Source organism: Vicugna pacos, chromosome 2 (genome assembly GCF_048564905.1).
Source record: "Vicugna pacos chromosome 2, VicPac4, whole genome shotgun sequence".
NCBI lineage: Eukaryota > Metazoa > Chordata > Mammalia > Artiodactyla > Camelidae > Vicugna > Vicugna pacos.
In genome coordinates this window covers 79,214,998-79,234,878 of record NC_132988.1, presented here as the reverse complement: position 1 = coordinate 79,234,878, position 19,881 = coordinate 79,214,998, and the positions used below count along the sequence as shown (strand labels likewise).

The following is a 19,881-nucleotide window of genomic DNA, read 5'->3' as shown; positions in this document are numbered from 1 at the left end:
AAAACTTCCACTGCACTTTGATCTTATTTTATCTTGTTAATTCTGCACTCACCATTTGCCCTCTGAATAGGAAACGTGGAAACATGGAACATCGTGGAAACATCAAGCCCTCTTTGATGGTTTCTACCAGTGATAAGAGCCACAGTGGAATTACTTGACAAACCTAAAAGCAAGGACAGTATTCAGGTAATAGAGACAGCACGAATAACAACAACAATGAGAAAAGCAAATATACAACTTCATTTTACTTGTCCTTAGTGGCTTAAAAGACTTGGCACAGACAATGTTTGTTGCATGAATGATGGCCCCTTTTGCCTTCCAGCTTTTTTGCATCAATGAACTTCTTCGCTTGTCTCAGTTCTTAACACTTTACCTCTGGTCATTCCATTTGTCACTATAATTATGTGACTCGAAGGGCAATAATCTAGTGAAACAAGGACTGTGAGTTCCCATCCTGGCTAAGCCAATAACTCCTCTTGTGACCTTGTAGGAGTTATCCGAGCTCCACATTCTCAGTTTTAGAATGGCAGTGACAATAACCTACCCCAAAGGTTTGTGTGAAAACAAGTAGATTTTTTAAATTATGATAAAATGCTTCATAAACAAAGGGCTTTGAAGCTGCATTATCATTCTCAGGCTTGTGCTGCATTTCCAGTTACAGAGTCAGTCAGTTACTGATCAATCATTACTGGAGCAGCAGTCCCTTCCCAAGAAGAGCAGCCATGGGCAGAAGACTGTCGAGATGAAATATGCATTAAAACATCGCTCTCACAACTTTAGATATCAAATGATGCCATCAGATCATTTCATTGTCATCAAAAGCACCTGAGCTCTTTGCATCTTCATAGAAGACTGAACATGAGGGAGCTTGACAGAGAGGAGACAAGGATGAGAACATTGATTTTCATCGTTTATCCTTGCCATGTTGGAGGAGAGTCAGTAATCACCATGAAATCGGAGCTGCTAGCTTCCAGGATACTTACCTGTGTGCAGCGGCTGGCAGTAGCAAGGTTTAGCAGGTTGGGCAGAAAATGCAGATTCAAGGTGGCAAAATTGTGCTCAAGACCCTGGTTTGTGACCCTTTTCACCCTCCTTCCAGCATTATGTGCTCCCTCGGGCGTCTCGGACTAGATTTCTGTGCACTCTAGCTGTTGCTCAGCTCCAGGGTTCTGGACCTCCTTTCTACTCCCAGAATTTCAGGAGAAATTTCCACTTATAAAAGCTTTCCTTGTGGCTAACGTTTACATGTATTAGAGACGAAAGATGGTAACAGCCATTAAACTTAACCCTGCTGGAACCCTCCCTGAACTTTTCTGTGGTTTCTGCCTCAACGCCCCCTGCCTCTCCTGGCCCTCACCACTTGTTAGTTCTACTTCCTTCTCCCTTATCCCTAATCCCTTCAGATTCTCAAATGAGAGCTTTGGGTAAGATGAAAACATTAGTAATGAGCAGGGCAGACGGCTGCCAAGTGCATAGGTCCTTGCTTCCATGCCTGCCCCTCCTCCCCCTTTCAGGCTTTTCTCCACGAAGCCACCAGGGGTACCTCTTGAAAACGGGACTCAGATCATCTCACTCCTTACCTTAAAATCCTGCAGCCGCTTCCCATAACACTGAGAATGAAATGTAAAGTCCATTCTATGACCAATAAATGTCACCAGCAAAGCCCACCAGGGTCCTCAGGAAAACTAACGTGGAATCCAGGCGATAGGCTCTAACCGCTTCTTCGGTGCTGAGTCTGGCTTCACTTGCCTGTAGGGAGCCACGTGCAGAGGCCTTACACCTAAACAATGGATTGCAGTTCCCAACGCAGAACCACCGCGGCACTTCGCCGCCGCCTTGTGTACAAGTGCGGGGCCAACACCTCAATTTAAGATGGCGACGGCAGCGGAGGCGGCGGCGGCGGCAGCGGCGGCAGCAGTGGGCCGTGTGCAGAGACACTGCACCCGGCACTGCAACCTGGAGCCCCGGGCAGCGCAGCTGTGCCCTCATCGCGAGAAGCCCGCCGCCTCCCAGCGAGGGGATCCCTAAGCGCGGCCCCGCCCACAGCCTGCCCGGGAGGGTGTGTACTCCAGAGCGGGAACTCACACCTCTCTGTCCTCTGATCAAAGAGTAAAGCTTCCCTTTGCTTCTGAATCGAAACTTGACCTCGTTCTAGTGGCTCAAAGGACACTGGGCAGGAGGACCGTGTTGCGGACCGACTAGGAGGGTTGATAACAAATGTTCTTGACTCTGGTGTGACGGACAGTGGCCTTTTCAACTGCACGCATCCACAAGGCTGCGGGCTCGCCCCAGCTCCAGCGGGAGGATGGTGAAGGCTCTGGGAGGTTCACATGAGGATGACTGACTCTGATCTCTGAGTTCACTCTGGCAGGGTAGAACGGTGAGAGCTTTCAACTGAATTCAGAGCAACTCTGTCCAGCAGCTTGATACCGGAGTGTGGTGCACACACAACGTAGCCCCCAGAATAACCTGGACCACGCCCCATTGAGGGAATCACACTGAGGCATCAGAGACTGAAAGTCACAGGTGTCTGCCCCCTGCTCCTGGCCTGCCTTCCTGTGGTACTGGGTGCCCAGGGATGGTGGGGACCTGTGTTCGGTGGGGACTCACTGTCTCACCAGTAGTGCTGCCCTCTTGACCCCTGTACAAGGCAGTAATGGCCGCACCAGGGCTTTTTGCCCTCCTCACCAACCTCCAGGGATCAATAGCAGCATTCTCCATAGTCATTTTCAGTTTGGTAAAGGGAAGTGGCCAGCCCTGTGAGCCAAGAATAGAGACCAGGACGAGACCCTGGTAATGAGGACCGCCTGACAGAATGGAACAAGGATGCTCGATATGAGTTCAGGAAAGGCACCAGGGATGCCCCAGTATGAAAGGGTGATTTTACCTCTTCAGGTCAGCTCTAGTTTCTCTAAAGTGGGCAGGGCAGCCCTGTGAGCCACTCACAACACCAGGAACCTCATTATCAGGAAGCCCTGTGAGCTGCTGGCAAGAGCTGAAACACCCACAGCCCAACCCACGGTCCTCCCCACTCAGCTCGTGAGGGGACCTTTGGGTGACTCTTTATCAACTGAGTTTCCGCTCAAGTTCTTCTCCCGCCATCAGCACAGAACACCAGCTGTCTAGCCATATGTTGAACACCCGTGGGAACTCCTCGTGCTCTTAGCTGTCACCTGGTGGGAAGTCCAAAACTCCTCCTTTTTGGCCAAAAGGAAAAAAGAGAAGACCCCTGCCCCAGAGAGCTCTAGCACTCCCTAACGGACCACGTTCGTCAGGAGCGAACACAGCTAAGCTGCTCTGGCCTGGAGAGGGTCCTGGCTAAACTTCCATGGGACATTCTGACTAAGGAGGAACTGATTCAAGCACAGACCGTTGTAAATCCAAGGGGGGCCTCCAAATGCATCAAAGCCCCTGTCAATTTGGGTCTCTTGAGGAAACCATTAACAGTTTGGTGCTGGTTCAAAATTTCCCAAACTAGAAATCTTATTTTCAGTCAAATCTTGTGGCTTTTGTGTGCCAACACATCACTCCAACTGCCCCTTCAGTAGTTGGAAAAAAGTCATAATAAGGTGTTGAGGGAAGATCCATGGGAATTCCTGAGTGACCCATGACCCAACCTGGGCTGACATGCAGAGCCTGCTCAACATGCTCCTAATGGGGGAAGAAAAGGCCACAGTCTCTTCAAAAGCCAGAGGGGAAGCAGACAAAGCAGAAACAATGTGGGTCATGCTATTTTCAGACCAGGGAAGCAAGTGGTCCCAGATAAGGAACCCAACTGGGACCTCCTAAACAATGGAGAAGGGGGTGAAAATGGAGGCTGACTCGTTATAAAAATATGATCCTAAGGAGAATCCAGACAGCAGGAAAGAAACCTGTCAACTGAAATCTGATAAAGGAAATCAATCAGAAGCCAACAGAAAACCCTTTGGCATTCCGAGAGCACCTAAGGGGACACCTCCAAAGCTAGACCACCACGGATACTGTGACTGGACAGGAATGCTATCTGAGGTCGTATTTCATTTCCCAAAGTGCCTCTGACATTAGGCATAAACTTAATTCCAGAAACTGGAAGTAGAACCAGATACCCCCTACCTCTGGCCTGGTCAAGGTAGCCTACCGGGTGTTTAATAACCGAGACTTAGAAGAGGAAATCAGAGGATAAAGGCCTGGAGGCAAACCCACCCACTGGCTGTTGTTCAGTGTCAACCAGTCAGCATGAAATCTGGACCAACCACCCACGGAGACCCTCAACTCTGGTGAGTGACCTCAGACCCCACCAAGGGATAGCAAGCCAAGAAATCTAGGACCCAATCAGTGCACCATATGTAAGCAAGAGGGACACTGGAAGAGAGAACGTCCTCACCACCTCAGAAGGGTGATGGAAATGGTAGATCCAAGCCCCTAACTTCGAAGGCAGATATTCCAAATAGATGAAGAATGACAGGGCCAGGGGGCTCCCTAGGTGGCACTCAAACTGACCCCTGAGGAGCCCCGGCTGGCATTGGACAGAAGGGGAAAGCCTGCCGAGTTCTTAGTTGACACTAGTGCCACTTACTCGGTTCTGAACACCAGATCAGGCAAACTCAGTCACAAGAGTTGTGAAATTATGGAGGTATGAAGGAAGGCCCGAGAACAGGCCCCTGCCAGGAGGACTTCTTACATAAACTAGGGGCTACTGTCCACCAAATGGGAGACAAACTGGAGACTGGTGTCCCCTTAGACAAAGGGCACAAGATGATAATGTTAATAGCTAAGAACAAACCTTCCCAGACAGAGCAAGTCGATCTCCCTGGAGCTGAGGTCTGGGACTGGGAACAGGTGGGAAGAGCTGTATTAGTTCTATGGGGCTCAAATGACACCTGGCAGAAGGACTCTTGCCGGGGACTGACTCAGGACAGTAGATAATATAAAGTGATTTATGTGATTTAAAATTTTATGTGATTTGGCCAGTGTCTACCTCTCCAAATATACTTCCATCGCCTTCTCTCTGCTCCAACCACCCTGTCAGCAGCAGTGCTCCTCATATACCCCATGCAACTCACGCCTCAGGGCCTTTGCACTTGCTCTGACCTTAACTGAGATGCTCTTCCTGAGAGTCACATGGCTCATTCTCCACCTTTATTCAGGTCTACACAAATCTCACCTTATCATGGAGACCTTCCTTAGCCACCCTATCATTAATAGCCCCCTGAGTCTCTGCCTTTAACTTACCCTGATTTAGCTCCATAGATCTAACACCTCCTGGTATTATATTATTATTCATCAGTTTATTTGTTATAAACTTATTAACTTGAAAATTCCATGAGGGCAGAGACTTGCTCTCTATTGTTCATCACTGTATGTATCTTCAGCATAAGGAACAGTGCATGGCCCTAAATAGGCATTCAATAAATATGTGTTGAATAAAAGAGGAAGGAGAGGAGGGAGAGAGGAATGCAGGAGGGCAGGCAGGCAGGAAAGAAGGAAGGAGGGGAGGAAGGAAGGAGGGAGTAAGGGAGGGAGGAAAGGCAGAATATGAAGGTTTAGATACTGGTAGATATGGTGGTGAATATTCCATGGAAGTTCTTGTTTTGTTACTTCAGTTTTCATGGTGACAAATTTGAGACTGCTAACAGGAGAAAAGGGGTGATAGTTTTAAGAGTAGAGGGAAAAAATGTGAAGTAGTTGTCTAAGAAAATGGAAGACTGAATGGGCCAGTACAATTGCCTGGTAGCATTAAGGTTTGTATATTGAATTTCAAGTGAGACTAGTCATTAGAGTTGTCAGTTTTTCTTCAGTAATACTCCATTGCATGGTTGTATGTCCAGAGAAGGAAGAATTTAACGTAACTCCAGTTTCACAGAAACAGTACAATAAAGGGAGAGATGGACAAGGGAGTCAAGAATAAATGTGAGGAAGATTATTATGATTGCCCATGGATGAATCTGGGTGAGAAGGATAATGAAGATGTCACAAGGAGAGGAACCCTTCAGATCAGTGAACTGTAGGTCCCCACAGAGGTCAAAGGATGGCTGAATATGAGCTGAGGAAAGTGTTGTTTAGAGAGCTGGGTATAAGAGGTTATGGAGGGTTTGCATTTATTGGTAAGCATAAGGTCTAGGATATAACCATGAGAGTGAGGGGCTGCTCTACACTGGAGACAAACTTAGTGACCAAGCCTGAAAGAGAATCCAAGGAACTAACAGGTCAGGGTGTTGGAAAGATTCCTTCCATCCACATTAAAATTAGCAAGAGTTGTACATATTAGAGACAGCAAAAATGAGTCATGAATGAAACTGTAGAAGATTAGAGGAAAAGCCTGGAGAATCAGTACATGATGGCAACGATAAGGGGTAATGAAGGCTAAAATCTGATTGCATGAGATTCAGTGTCAAAGGTTGTAGGGAGGGAGAAAGGAGAATGTTGTGGAAGCAGCAGTAACGAGGAGGAGACCTTCACGCTCAGGCCCAGTGGTGGGAGAGCTTTAGAAGACAAACAGCCATCACTGGAGACAGCTGTCAAGGAAGCAGGCACTTTGGGAGAAAGCCAGGTTTCTTTTACAGCAAGAAGATGAAAGGACTATTCAGAGAATAGGTTGAGGATACAGAAGATTTTCATTCTAATGGGACTGGAACTCCAGAGGGCACCAAGGAAGAATTTTAAGAGTTGCAGAAGGGTAAGGAAAGAGAACAGAATATGGAACTCAATGGGGATTAGCGTGTGGGACAGGAGAGGTGACCTGGATGTCTGAGGATTCCTCTGGTGGCTGACATACATAGGCTTGAAGGCAATCATAGAATATTCCCAGTAGACACGATGCAGACGCTGATAGGTTATGAGTATCGGTGAGGAGGGAAAGATGGATTTTGAGGCCCTCCTGACAATGAGCGTAGAAGACTAGAAGTAAAATGATGATACTCTAATGCACCATTTCTCTCTTAACCTCCGTTGGGGAAGGGGCAATTTTGTTTTAAGTATATGTGATCATCTTGACCCTTACGGGAGGACCTAATGGTTTTGCCAGCTACCACACCAAGCTGTGCCTGTTCTCCCTTCTCTCCTCCCTGACTAACTTCATTATCTCACCAAAGAGAATTTTGAGAAAGTTAGAGTAGAAAATGATGTCATGGCAGACACTGCCTGCCCTCACACATACATCTAGTTTGTCATTAAGTAAAATCATTCAGTGTTCTTCTCTGAATTAGTCCCTCCTTTGCTTTGCTTTCCTACTGCTTTACTTTAGGTCCTCATTATCCTAATAGCCTCCTAATGGTCTCTCTCTCCAACCCCCAACAGCCGTCTATATTTCACACTGCTGCCAGGGGGCTTTTTCTAAATTCAAATCTTACGTTCTCTCTCAACCCTCCTTGAAATTCATTAATCAATCACCTCTATCGCTTTCAGAATAAAATCCAAATTCCTTAACATGGTGCACAAAGGCCTCCAGGATCTAGCTACTTGTCCAGCCTCACTGTTGAAAGTAACTACCCCCAGATACGTTTTATGCTCCAAACTGCAGTCATATCTCCAAGAGAACAAGCTTTTATAATAGGAATTAGATATAATGCAGTCAACTAATTATGAAAACTACTCTGTTCTGTGTAAACTACTATTGATTATAAGTCAATCTCTGTTGGGAATTAATAGCTAACTAGTAGAGCAGGGAGAAACTCATGCAGGCAAAGCATGGAAACACATGACTGCTTTGAGTGCACGGCCAGATGCTCTGTCAACATTCTTCTGTGGACATCTGTTCTTGGGCTCTTTTCTTTACCTTTGGCAACTGTGATAAATGCAACAAACACAGTTATGAGGTCAAGTCTCAGTGACAGAAGGAACTGTGGCTACATGGACCAAAGAGCAAATGAGAAACGGTTTAGTTTTGATTTTGTTTATAATATAAAAATACCCTCATAAGAATAAACATATTTTTATTATTGCAATTTCTGCAGGAGGTAAAAAAACTATCAGAATCTTGGAGTTCCCTAGCATCCTACCTTTTTTCACTGAAGAAGTTATGTGACTTTTAGCAAGAGGTTTCATAGGAATGCAGCCAGACTCTGCTTCCTCTAACTAGCTGATTTCTGCTGGTCCTCCTTGACTTAGCAAAAATATCATCATCTTTAGAAAGCTTTTCTCTGATTCTCCTGGCTTAAATCCAGTGTTCTTTATCCCCACTGCCATGGCACTCTGGACATAATTCTAAGTGAACCTAGCACTCTATGTTACATTTGTTAATTTAATGTTCTCTCTCTCCTGCCTGTTTAAAGTGGGAACTTGAGAGTGGAAGCCCTCCTCCATCTGTGTATCACCATGACCTTAAGTAGTGTGTCATATAAAATACCTTCACAATGCATGTTTGTTAAAAAGAAGTGATAGATTGATTGTAAAATGGCTGTTGATTGATTATATGACGGTTATTCTTATTTATTTTGTGACAAATTCCCCTTTCTCAAAATTTTCTTAGGGGCTCCAAATTTCTAAGTTATAATAACTTGCTCCCAGCAATTATTACTGTAACCACATGCAAATTAGGATACCACTCTGTGGGAAATCATTCTATTCATTTCACATTCAGGGAGCTGGATTACACTTAAACCATTATCCATCCTACCTGATTAAAAAAAAGGTCAGCTGGCATGGTCCTCTAAGATCTGATTCTGTTGCCAAATTGGGAAGAAGACATTTAGAAATCAATAACTCGTAAAACATGCTAATAGCTTCAGATAAGCTTCTTCAGAACTGTGCCATTAGTGGAAGACCCTAGGTAACATGTATTCTATCCCTCCCTCCCACACACATCAGACATCAAACCACCAACTGTGCATATGTATTTATTCATTTGTTTACTTAAGATATATTCTCTACTCCCCTAACATAATTTTATAGGAGTGATTAGCTAGGAATACCATTAATATCCACATTTCAGGGAACTTGTGATTCATGGGTGTGTGGAAGTAGCTAATAGTAGCTTGGTTCTAAATTAGTAGCTTAGTTTTATGTCTTCTTTCACTGGCCTTTGTATTAGCAATTTTTCAGGAATAGTTTATGGGTCAAGAATATTGTGATATCACATAGCTTGTGTGCAGAAAATGTAGAGTGACTCTATGTGTATAGAAAATAAAGAGTACTTATTTAATGTTTTCCTGTGTAGCCAGATGATTGGTAAGTTTTTTTTTAGTTCAGTAACAACAGCTGAGAATTCAAGAGAAAAACATATAGAGAGAAAATCGGAAAATTAATGGCTATTGTGAACTGCACACTTAAAATGAATGCATTATCTTGTATGTAAATTATGCCTCAGTAATTTGGGGAAAAATCAATATCTGTAGTGACAGAAAATAGATTGGCATTTTCATAGGGCTGGGGAGGTGAGATGATATAAAGGAGTATAAAGGAATTTGGGGGAGCTATGGAAATGTTCTATATCTTGATTGTGGCTGATGATTATTTAAGTGGATATGTTTATCAAAATTTATCAAACTTGAAAGAAGGTTTATTCCATTTTGTGTAAATTATACCTCAGTGAAGTTGAGTTTAAAAAAAAAGTCAGTGAGTAAGCAAAGCCAAATTTTTTACTCAAGCCTCATTAAATTGCTTTTTTGAATGGTGAGTACTACTTCTTTATGGTGACTTTTCTTTGCCAGATACGTCAGACAAAAAAAAATGCATGTAGATCTTATTAAATGAATAGCGTCATAAAATTTCTTTCTCTATGGAGAGAAATTATTAATGCTCAATAACGTAAGGTCACAGAGTTGCTCTTGTATATTAAAATGTGTGTAACATTCCATATGTATAACAACTCACCATCAGTTCTAAGGCCTGTTCTAAAAGAAGAGCAAATAGCTGATAAACTCGTGAATTCACAAATACAGTTCACCTTGCATTATATATAGATGGAGAAGTTGTCACTTCTAAATGGAGGAACTTTAACAGTAGCCTTTATCAATTAGATGATACCTGGGAAAGAAGCCCCTCAGGTCATAGTGAGGTGCTGTAATGGGTAGGTGTACATGGCACTTTATAGTGGAGACTTGTCACAAGTGGCCCCCCATCACCTTTTCAACATCCTCTGTAGTTTATGAGTTTCTTCATTGTGAGTTTTGTCGTCCCAAGACAATATTCAGAAAATCAATTTTCCCACTATCCTGGGCATCTAGGATGCAAACTGATGACCTTGGTTTCACCAAGCAGGGTCACCCACATGAGGATTCAATTCATAACAGGAAGAAACAGGCTAAATGTTGGGCATCAACTTCCCTAATGCCAGTGGCAGTTGAGTAGCTTGCTTTAAGAGGTAGCAGTAGAACCTGCAGTAAAGCTGAGTACCTGGCATCTAAAGCGATTTTAGAGATACCTGTACCAATTTTAGAGAAGGTGAGTTCCTGGCATCCAAAGTGTGGGTCGTGGTAGCAATGACTTTAGCAGTTCCCACACTGGGCAAGTCTGCACCGTGCTTCTGGGGCCAGAGGCAGCAGAAACTACACTCTCATCCAGCCGGTGTGTGGTTGGTTCTGGACGTGGCTGCTGGTGATTTGACCTGGTGCCTATTTCTTCAGCCTGGCCAAAAATTCTGTGAGCTACTTGATGTTCTCTACTAAATTCTTCGTTAGCTTAAACAAGCTGAAATGGAATCCATTTGCCACTTTGACCAGTATAAACATCATATACAGGGGCTTGATCAGCTTCTTAGAAAGTTAAGGACATGTTGAAAAAATTCTACTTCAGTTGTTTAGAAAGGTCAGTTTTACTACAGTATCCACAGAGTTCCTAAACTCATCCCGGGAGACATCTGCTCCCCCTAACTGAGCAGTCTTAGTATTTACTTGGTAACTTAGATCCTCTTTATTGGTGGCCCACCCCAGCATTCTGGGCACACACTGAACCCCACATTCTGTGTAATAATTATAAATTGTATCCTTCGGGACTTGTCTGCTTCTACTCTCTCTTTCTCTCTGAGTGATTTTCACAAAGTCCCAGAGTTTTAAATACTATCTGTATGCCAATTGCTCCTCAATGTCTATCCAATTTGATCTCTCCTCTGAAGTCCAGACTCATTTGCAACTGCCTATTTGCTTTCTCCATTTGGATGTCTAATATGTAACTAAAATTTAACCTGGTCATTTCTTAGACATGACACTAAAGGCAAAAGTGACAAAAGGAAAAAAAATAGGTAAAATAGACTACATTAAAATGTAAAACTTTTGTGCTGCGAACAATATCATCATAAAAGTTAAAATCCAACCCAAAGAATGGGAGAAAATATTTGCAAATCATATGTCTAATAAGAGGCTTGTATCCAGAATATGTAAACAATTTGCAATGCTATAAACAAAAGCAGCCCAATTTTAAAATGTACAAAGGATTTGACTAGACATTTCTCAAACAAAATATACAAATAAATGGCTGATATGCACATGAAAAGATGCTCAACATCATTAGTAATTAGAAAAATGTGAATCAAAACCACAATGACATATCACTTCACACCCACTAGGATGGTTACAATGAAAAATACAATGATAAGTGTTGGCAAGAATGTGGGGGAATTAGAAATTTTATTTATTGTTGGTAGGACTATAAAATGGTGCAGCCACTTTAGAAAACACTTTGGCAGTTTCTCAACATATTAATCATAGACTTACTACATAACCTAGGAATTCCACTCCTGAGGATATACTGAACAGAAATGAAGACATATGTCCAAACAAAAACTTGCATACAAACATTCACAGCAGCATTATTCATAGTAGCCCCAAAGTAGAAACAACACCAATGTCCAAAAACTAAACGGATAAATAAAATGTAGTATATCTCTATGATAGAATGTTATTCAGAAATAAAAAATATTGAAGTACTGATTGATTGACACTTGCTACAACATGGATAACCTTGAAAACATTAAGTTAAATGAAAGAATCCAGTCATAATAAGCCCACATATTGTAATATTCCTTTATATGAAATGCCAAGATTGGAGAAATGTATGGAATCAGAAAGTAGGCTAGTGGTTGTCTGGGGGCAGGGGAATAGGTACAGGGTTTTGGTGGGGGGTTTGAAGTGATAAAATGTTCTAAACTCAGATTGTGATGATGATTGCATGGCTCTGTGAATATACGAAAAAGTCCTTGAATTGTACACTCAAATGTGTGAATTACATAGTATGTGAATTATATCTCAATACAGAAGTTTAAAAAAAAGACCTTAACGAAGTTAAAACCAAACCCTTAACTGCTTACTCCCTCAAACCCAAACCTGTTCCCCTCGCAGTTTTCCCCTAGATGTCCAGGCCAATAGCATAGACGTCATCCTTGATTCTTCTTTATACATCCCCACATCCAATCCGCCCACAAATCCAATTGTCATTAGCTCAAAATACTTCCCAATTCTGACAACCTCACGCCTTCTCAGCTCTAGTCCAAGTCACTACCATCTATATTTCAGTGTAAATTGTTCTAACTGGTGTTGCAGCGTCTATATTTACCTCTGTGAGTCTGTTTCTTCATTACAGCTAGCTGACTTTTTAAAAACTATAAATCAGACTACATCATCCACTGCTTAAAATTCTCCAATGAATTTCTATTGCACTTCATAGAAATTCAATCTCCTTTCTATTGCCCACCTGTCCCTGCAGAATCTAGCGTCTGCCTTCCTCAACAGATTGACTGCATGCCCTCTGAATGCCGCCTTCCTCCTCTTCCTTGAATAGGCCAGATCTGTTTCAGCCTCGTGACCTTTGCACTTACCATTCCTTCTGACACTCACAGCTGACCCATGCTGTCATTCAGGTATCAAGTCAAAAGTCACTCGCTTACAGGGGCTTTCTAAGTAGCATTGCCTCTCAGGAATTCTCTATCCTGTTACCCTGCTTTATTTTCTTAATAATCCTTATAATTAGCTGAGATTATCTCAATTATTTTTCTTTTTTTATTGTGATAAGAAACACAAAGCATACAATTTGTCATCATAACCATCTTTATCAGCCTGTAAAATCAACTGGCTTAAGACACTCACATAGGAGGCAATTCATACAGAGTGAGATCACATATACACGGAGGAAGGAGGAGAAGGATGGTATGGTTTAAAACTGTTCTTTAACAAAGACACACTTGCTCCATAGACTCAAGATTATTTTTAGGCTTCCCAAAACCAAACAAATAAAGCAGGAGTGTTCAGGTGTCCCATAAGCCACTCTCTGTTACTGAAACCTTCAATGGTATTTCAGACTTAAGAACCTGAAGTATAAAATGCCTTATCTTTTGTTGTTTTGATCATTACTTTTCTCTTCTTCATTAAGTTTTTTTTCTATCTGCTACCCCTGGGACGTTTCATGCTTGCATTCACAGCCAGTTAAATGCTAATTATTCTTCAACATAGTTTTTCAGATTTTCTTTTCCAAATTATTATAGTATTGTATTGGGAACTTGAGATTTTAAGGAAGCTGTGAAAAGATTTAACAGCAGTGGATAAAGATAAAAAATAAGCTTTGTTTGAATGTGGCTTCCCATTAGATTTTTTCCAAAGTTGAACTTTGAGTTTTATGTGAGTATATTTGAATATATTAAACTTTCATTTTTTAAAATCTATTTATCATTTACTGGTATGATCATTGAGCATGTGTACACACACACACATTGTGTGTACACTATTTATTCATTCCTTTGTTAACATTTTCAACATTTCTTGAGCCTCTGCCTGTGCACTAGGAATTACAGTAAATGTTATTCCTGAAACACACTTCCTTACAGTATTATCTAATTTAAAGTTAGTCATTCTTCAATATTCCTTTATGTTTTCTTCCCAAAACTACGTTTTCTACTAAAAATAAGAATATAAGACATTAATCCAGCTGTGATTCTTCGTGATGTTCTATTAAAACTTTGCTGTCTTACCAGAGTTGATTTCCCTTCCAAAGTTAATGAGCACATACGAGGTGCTCAGGTACCATGCCTAGTGCAGACTAATTCCGAAGCGTGGGTACTCCAACAGCTAAAAGCCACACCGTTCCAACAACACTTGCATGTGAGCCATATTACAAATGAGTCCCAATCCACCTTTTCAACCACATCTTTATTTCTCCATATATTCATGGGCTCTCTATTCCAGCCATATAGAACTATTTTCTAAATTGAGTTTATGAAAAAATTTAAGCTTTAGATCCTATATTCAAGCTCTAAAGATACAGGATTTTGTATTCAAGATTGGCTCTATTTCTGATTCAAATTAAATAAAATGTTAATATCTAAGAACTATCATGTACTTCAGAAAAAATACAGAGAAACCACAGCATGATAATTTTGTACAGACATTTAAGCAGGAAAACTGTAAAGGTTTCTTCTCAGTAGTGAAAAAAAAGAATTTTAATTATTTTTCACAATAATTTAGCATCAGGATAACATCATACTTAGAGTTCTAATAAATAGCATACAATTGGAGTGCCAATATTTGGGAGGACATTTGTTCAGTGTAGCAATATTTTCATAAAAGAACCAAATATTTAAACTAGAAAAATTATACCATACTGATATCTATATACAAGAGAGACAAAAATACATAGTTAATAGGAAGGCTGGCTCTGGAGTACAACAGTTCTGAGAAAGAATCCTGGGACTGTCACTTAACTAACTGTGTGACCTCTGAAACGTTAACATCCCTTAGCTCTAGCTTCCTATATGAAGTTTAGCTAGCCACACAGTGGTGGTGAACTTTAAACAAGAGTGTAATAGAATAAATAGCACATAGAAAGTATTCAATAAATGTGGTCAAATGTTTTGTTTTATATCTTCTTTAAGAGTTTTTAAATTTAATTGTTACTCTTACATATCTTTACATAGAACATAAATACAACATAGAATACATACATGATTTGTAGCACTTTCAAAAGGAAAAAAAGGTAGACATATGGAATGTTACATATCCTTATATGAGATTATCCTTACAAGTGAGTAGTGTCAAGTGCTCTGCTTCAGAAAAGAAATGGAACAAAACGTCAACATTAAGTTAAAAAGATTTGTTTTCTTCTTTCTAAAATGATAGGCTAGATTAGAAACTCAGATATTGGGATTCCAAACTTTCCATTGGGTATATTTGGTATGCTATTGACTACTTTATCTATAAATGTAATTGCACTTTTGGCTTGATTTGCACTGGGTAGGGGGAGGGAACTAAAGTATGTTCTTGCATTACTTTTCAATGTGTGTTTGTATTGTGTTTCTATGTTTATCTGTGCTGGATACCATTATTCAGACTGTATCTAGAGTAAGAAACACTGACCTCCAGTGAAAGAACATTCTCTTTAACTTTTCACCTCCACCCTTATCTATTCCCCTTAAAGATCAGAGTGCAGGTTTACTGGTTGGTCCATTACTCCAAGCTTCTACTAAACCCATATGCTTCCTCATCCTTGTTTTTTCTCTGAAGAAAGCAAGTATGACCTTTCATATTTTTGAATTGAAATAGTAAATAGTCAAATTCAAGACTCTGTTTTGGGTTTGGGGGTAGAAATGGACAGTGTGAGCTTAATTTGAGACTCCTTCAGTGTACCTGGTATGATAGTCCATTAAAACTCTAGATTAAAGTATTAATTGAATGGATATCACTAAAATAAGATTAAGATGGTATTATGGTGGTCTTTGTGGACACACATAAATAACCAAACCTTCCTTAACCTACCCCTCCCCACAATGTCATAAAGGAGGTATATGGGCATATGATGAATAAAACAAAGTCACACGTGATTACTGCCTGGGCCCTCTCACAGACTCCAACAGTAAACCCCAATTTTCTAGATAAGACTAAGCAGAAACTCCATTTCTGCACCAGACAGGCCTAAGGAGCCGGAATCAGCAGGTCTGCTCCATTTATTTCTACTCCAAATCCAAGTTCAAGTCTCAGATCTTATTTTGTCAGCTTTATACAGAAAGTTCAGAAGAGGGAGGATAAGAGTGTGCTGTCTGATTGATACCCCTCCTGCTCGGGCTCCATTCTAAAAATGTGGCCTGGAGAATGTCTTGATGAATCCCACTCAACACCTCCCCTCATCAGAGTGGAGGAGAAAAGGGTAGGTAGGCAAGTGGGAACTGGAGGACATAGAAAATGTTCCCTGAAAGGTCAGCAAGAGGTTTTCTCATTAACTTTAAAGTGTTTAATAAAATAAAACTCTGAGGATCTGCAAGCCTTCAGCTCATAGGAATTAATTTTAATGTATATATGATCATTGCATTTGCCAGAAAAATATGGAAATATAAATATCTCTGTATAATCCTAAAACAGATAGCAAAGCTCAGGGCTCCAGGAACGTTGATGTCAAGTATCAGCAAAAACCAAGTTAGCTTCCTAGAGTAAAGCATTAACTGAGATCTTTCTATATCCACAGTCATAGTGATCTCATGACTTGTTAATGCACAATCTGTAGTCCAGCATATTGGGAATGATTTGGCTGTTCATTGACAGCCTTTCCCAAAGCAAAGCATAATTTGGTTAATGGGGAAAGGTGAATACAGTATTTAAAGAGGAGAGGAAAAGCCAGTTTAGAAAGGGACCTTATCCCTGCAATAGACATTTCCAGCTACTGTTATTTTGCGATAGATAGGGCCTAGGCTAGGCAAGCACTGGCTGATCAGATCTGAATTCCTTTCCCAAATGCCATCACATGCCTTTACCGCATGATCCTCTCAGGTCTAACACTTCATCTAAATGCCAACATAAAGCTTAATAAGGTTTTTCTTCTCATCACATAAGATTTTCTCAAAAAAAATGTTCCAAAAATCTAACACCCTGATCTGATCATTGACACTTTCCAAAGGGAATGACAAGAACCAATATCCCATTAATCCGTCCAACTGAAGAACTGCAGATGGTAAAAGCTAGTCTCCCTGCCTGAGATGGGAAGACCAAGCAGGAAGATTTCCATGAAAACCACACACTTTGGAAATCAGCAGTCATAAACTCGTCTCTGAAGGGAGGCTGGATCTTCAACTTCATCAGTAAAATTGTATTAAAACAAAAGTAACTCTTGAAAAGAAGTGGAAACGTGGCAAAAATAGTAAGTGCTTATGGGGAAAAGAATTAATACTCTCCATCTCAGAACATGGGCACGGAAAAATGAGATGTGTGTAAAGCTGCTTTATAAAATTCTAAACAAGTGTTAGCCACCAGTCACATTAGAAACACTTGATAAAAATTTTTGAAGGAATATTTGCTAGTTAACTAAATAGTTAGTTAGAATTAATGCTGCGTGAACCAGGGACATGAAAGATACTGTACTGAAAGATGCTTTGTGTGACTCAACCAACTTCCTCCATTCTTATGAAGGCTAAGATCATGATTTCCATTCTAACAGATTTTTAGCACAGCTCTCCTGACAACATTACTTTTATATTCATAATATGACCTGCGCAATTAAGTCAGAAGAGCCAAGAAACTATATTAACACTTTACATTGATCAGAGGAAATAAAGTTAATTGACTCAGTTATTGAACTCAGCACAGTAACACCTCCCCTTGAAGTACTTCTCACTTGAGGATCTCAAGGCATTTTATAAACCTTTAGTGAGCAGTATCTCCTTTCCATCTTAACAGGAAGAAGCAGAAATACACTTTATTCTAATAAAAATTTTCCAGTGGAAAGTGATAGGCCTTTACTTTGAATTTAATACATTAGAATGCTATTGTCCACAGTACTTTAATTTAGAACTAAGTAAAGCATTGCAAACAATAATTTTAAAAAATTCTTCTCTGTAAGGTACAACAAAATGTCATTCCTCCTAACAGTGTACCTCAGAGGATAGTGCACAGGAAACTCCCAAAACAAATCTTTGTGATACTTTGTGATAGTTAAGGGCAAAGCTAGGAGCCAGGTAGATCTGGGTTAAAATTATAGAATCGAGACTTGTTTAACTGTTATAAGTCTCATTTTCCTCGTTTATTAAATGACGACAGTAGAAGTAGTTCCCTCATAGGGTTGATGAGAGGATTAAAAGGTGTACACTGAATAGCAGAGCACCGGGCACATGCTAAACACTCAATATAGTGTACCTACCATCATCATCATCATCATCATCATCAGCTCTAAGTACTTGTGATAGTTAATTTTATGTGTGAACTAGGAGGGTGTTTTTGGATGATATTAGCATTTAAATCCGTGAACTCTGAGTAAACAGATTGCCCTCCAAGTAGACTGCATTCAATCAGTTGAAAGCTTGCTTCCCCAAGCAATAGGGAATTCCCCCAGGAGATTTGGACTTTATCTGCACTATCAGCTATCCTGGGTCTCCATCCTGCCAGCCTCTGGACCAGAACTGGAGCATTGGCTCCCCTGGTCTCTGCCTGCTGGTCCACGCTGCTGATTTGGAATTGCCAACCTCCATAATCATGTGAGCCAATTCCTTATTCCCTTTCTCTATATCTACACACCATGTGGGTTCTGTTTTCCCAGAGAATCTTGGTTAATACTGTCCCATATACAAGTTTGAGAACCTAAACCACAAAATAGATTTGATGATATAAAATAAGGTACTAACATCATCACTTAGAATATAAGATCCTTGAGGGCAAGGATCAATCTTTAAGTATTGACCATGAAACACATATCGAGTAAATGCTTAAAGAGGAAGTTAATCAATCAGTGTATTTTAACATAATATGCAAATATTGTGTCATTTTTTAAAGCACATGTGAACCGATATCATACATTACGCATAGCCTTAGGATTATAAAGTTAAAAAGATATAGATGAAGAAACACTCAAATCACCAGCTATGCCAGATGGCTGACAGAGTATATGAGCTGCCCCAAATGTCATCCTAGGAAACAGAACGTCCCACAGGAAATACAAAGCTAGGGAATGGATGAGTCACATCTGCCGTTGCCATAGATACTGTTCATCTTATCTGTGTGAACTGAACTTGAAAACTGAAAGCACTATCGAACAGAGTGGCTAGCTATCTAATTGAAGCCTCATCTGTTACTAAAAGGCTTGTCCCACAGAGAAATCCTTTAAGTTTAATGAGCACTCAAAGTGTAGTTGGCCTTGGGCAAAATGTCCAAAACATACCACTCTATCCTCTTGTCTAGTTGTTCTCTACTATGGGTGCTCATTAGAATCATCTGGAGAACTTGAAAAAATATCTTGATGAAGTGTCATCCTTAGATGTTCTGACTTGGTGTTACGGAATGGGACTTGAGCATGTGTATTTCTTAAAGCTCCCCAGGTGATGCAAATATTAGGCAGCTGGAGTCAAGAATATTGTTCCGGGGCTCCTAAGGTCTATGTAATGCACAGAAACATGCGTAGCATACACACACATTAAACCCCTTCACATATCAACACTCTTCATAATCCTTCGCATTTCTAACTCAAATATTCAGAGATGGTTAGCTATGACAATTTTCTGTCTCAATGCTTGTCCTCTCTATCTTCTAGGTACTTCAGTGCTCTTCATTTCCCCTTTAAGAAAGTTTATCAAGATAGGGATATAGGCAAATGGAAGGTAGCAGATTTCATTATTGATGAGACATCAGATAAAATAGGAGCCTGAAACTAATGGTTAAAATCAATGGTTCTGCTAACCTGTGAATCTTAGGACAATCATATAAGAATCCAAAGACTATAACAAGTCAGAGACAAAATAAAGTGTCTTTTTAAATGGCAAATTATCTAAAAATAAACTCATTTGTGAACATATATTTATAGTTTTATAAAGCTCTGGAAGATCTGCACTTGTAAGAATTCACTAAATTTTGAATGACTTTGGAAAAACTTGTCTTATTTTGACCACATCTATTGACTAAGAACTTTAATTTGTGGAGTAAGGCACCATAATATCCTGTAGAAACTTTTGTCATGCCTTGTAAATTTTTTATCTAGAAAATTTATATTTTTGTTTTTAGTGACTTGTAT

General features: G+C 40.5%; 1 protein-coding gene across 1 annotated transcript in view; it reads right to left on the bottom strand.

Annotated features, from left to right (window-relative positions):
* ARHGAP24 (Rho GTPase activating protein 24) overlaps positions 1 to 1,895 on the bottom strand; it is a 701,416-nt gene extending 699,521 nt beyond the window's left edge. Inside the window, exons 1-2 of the mRNA XM_072942779.1 lie at positions 1,581 to 1,895; positions 53 to 163 (exon numbers count right to left, since the gene is read on the bottom strand). Coding sequence (XP_072798880.1) covers positions 53 to 92 — 40 coding nt within the window. The 5' untranslated portion in view covers positions 93 to 163; positions 1,581 to 1,895. The remainder of the gene's footprint in view (positions 1 to 52; positions 164 to 1,580) is intronic.
* Between the last annotated feature and the right edge of the window lie 17,986 nt (positions 1,896 to 19,881).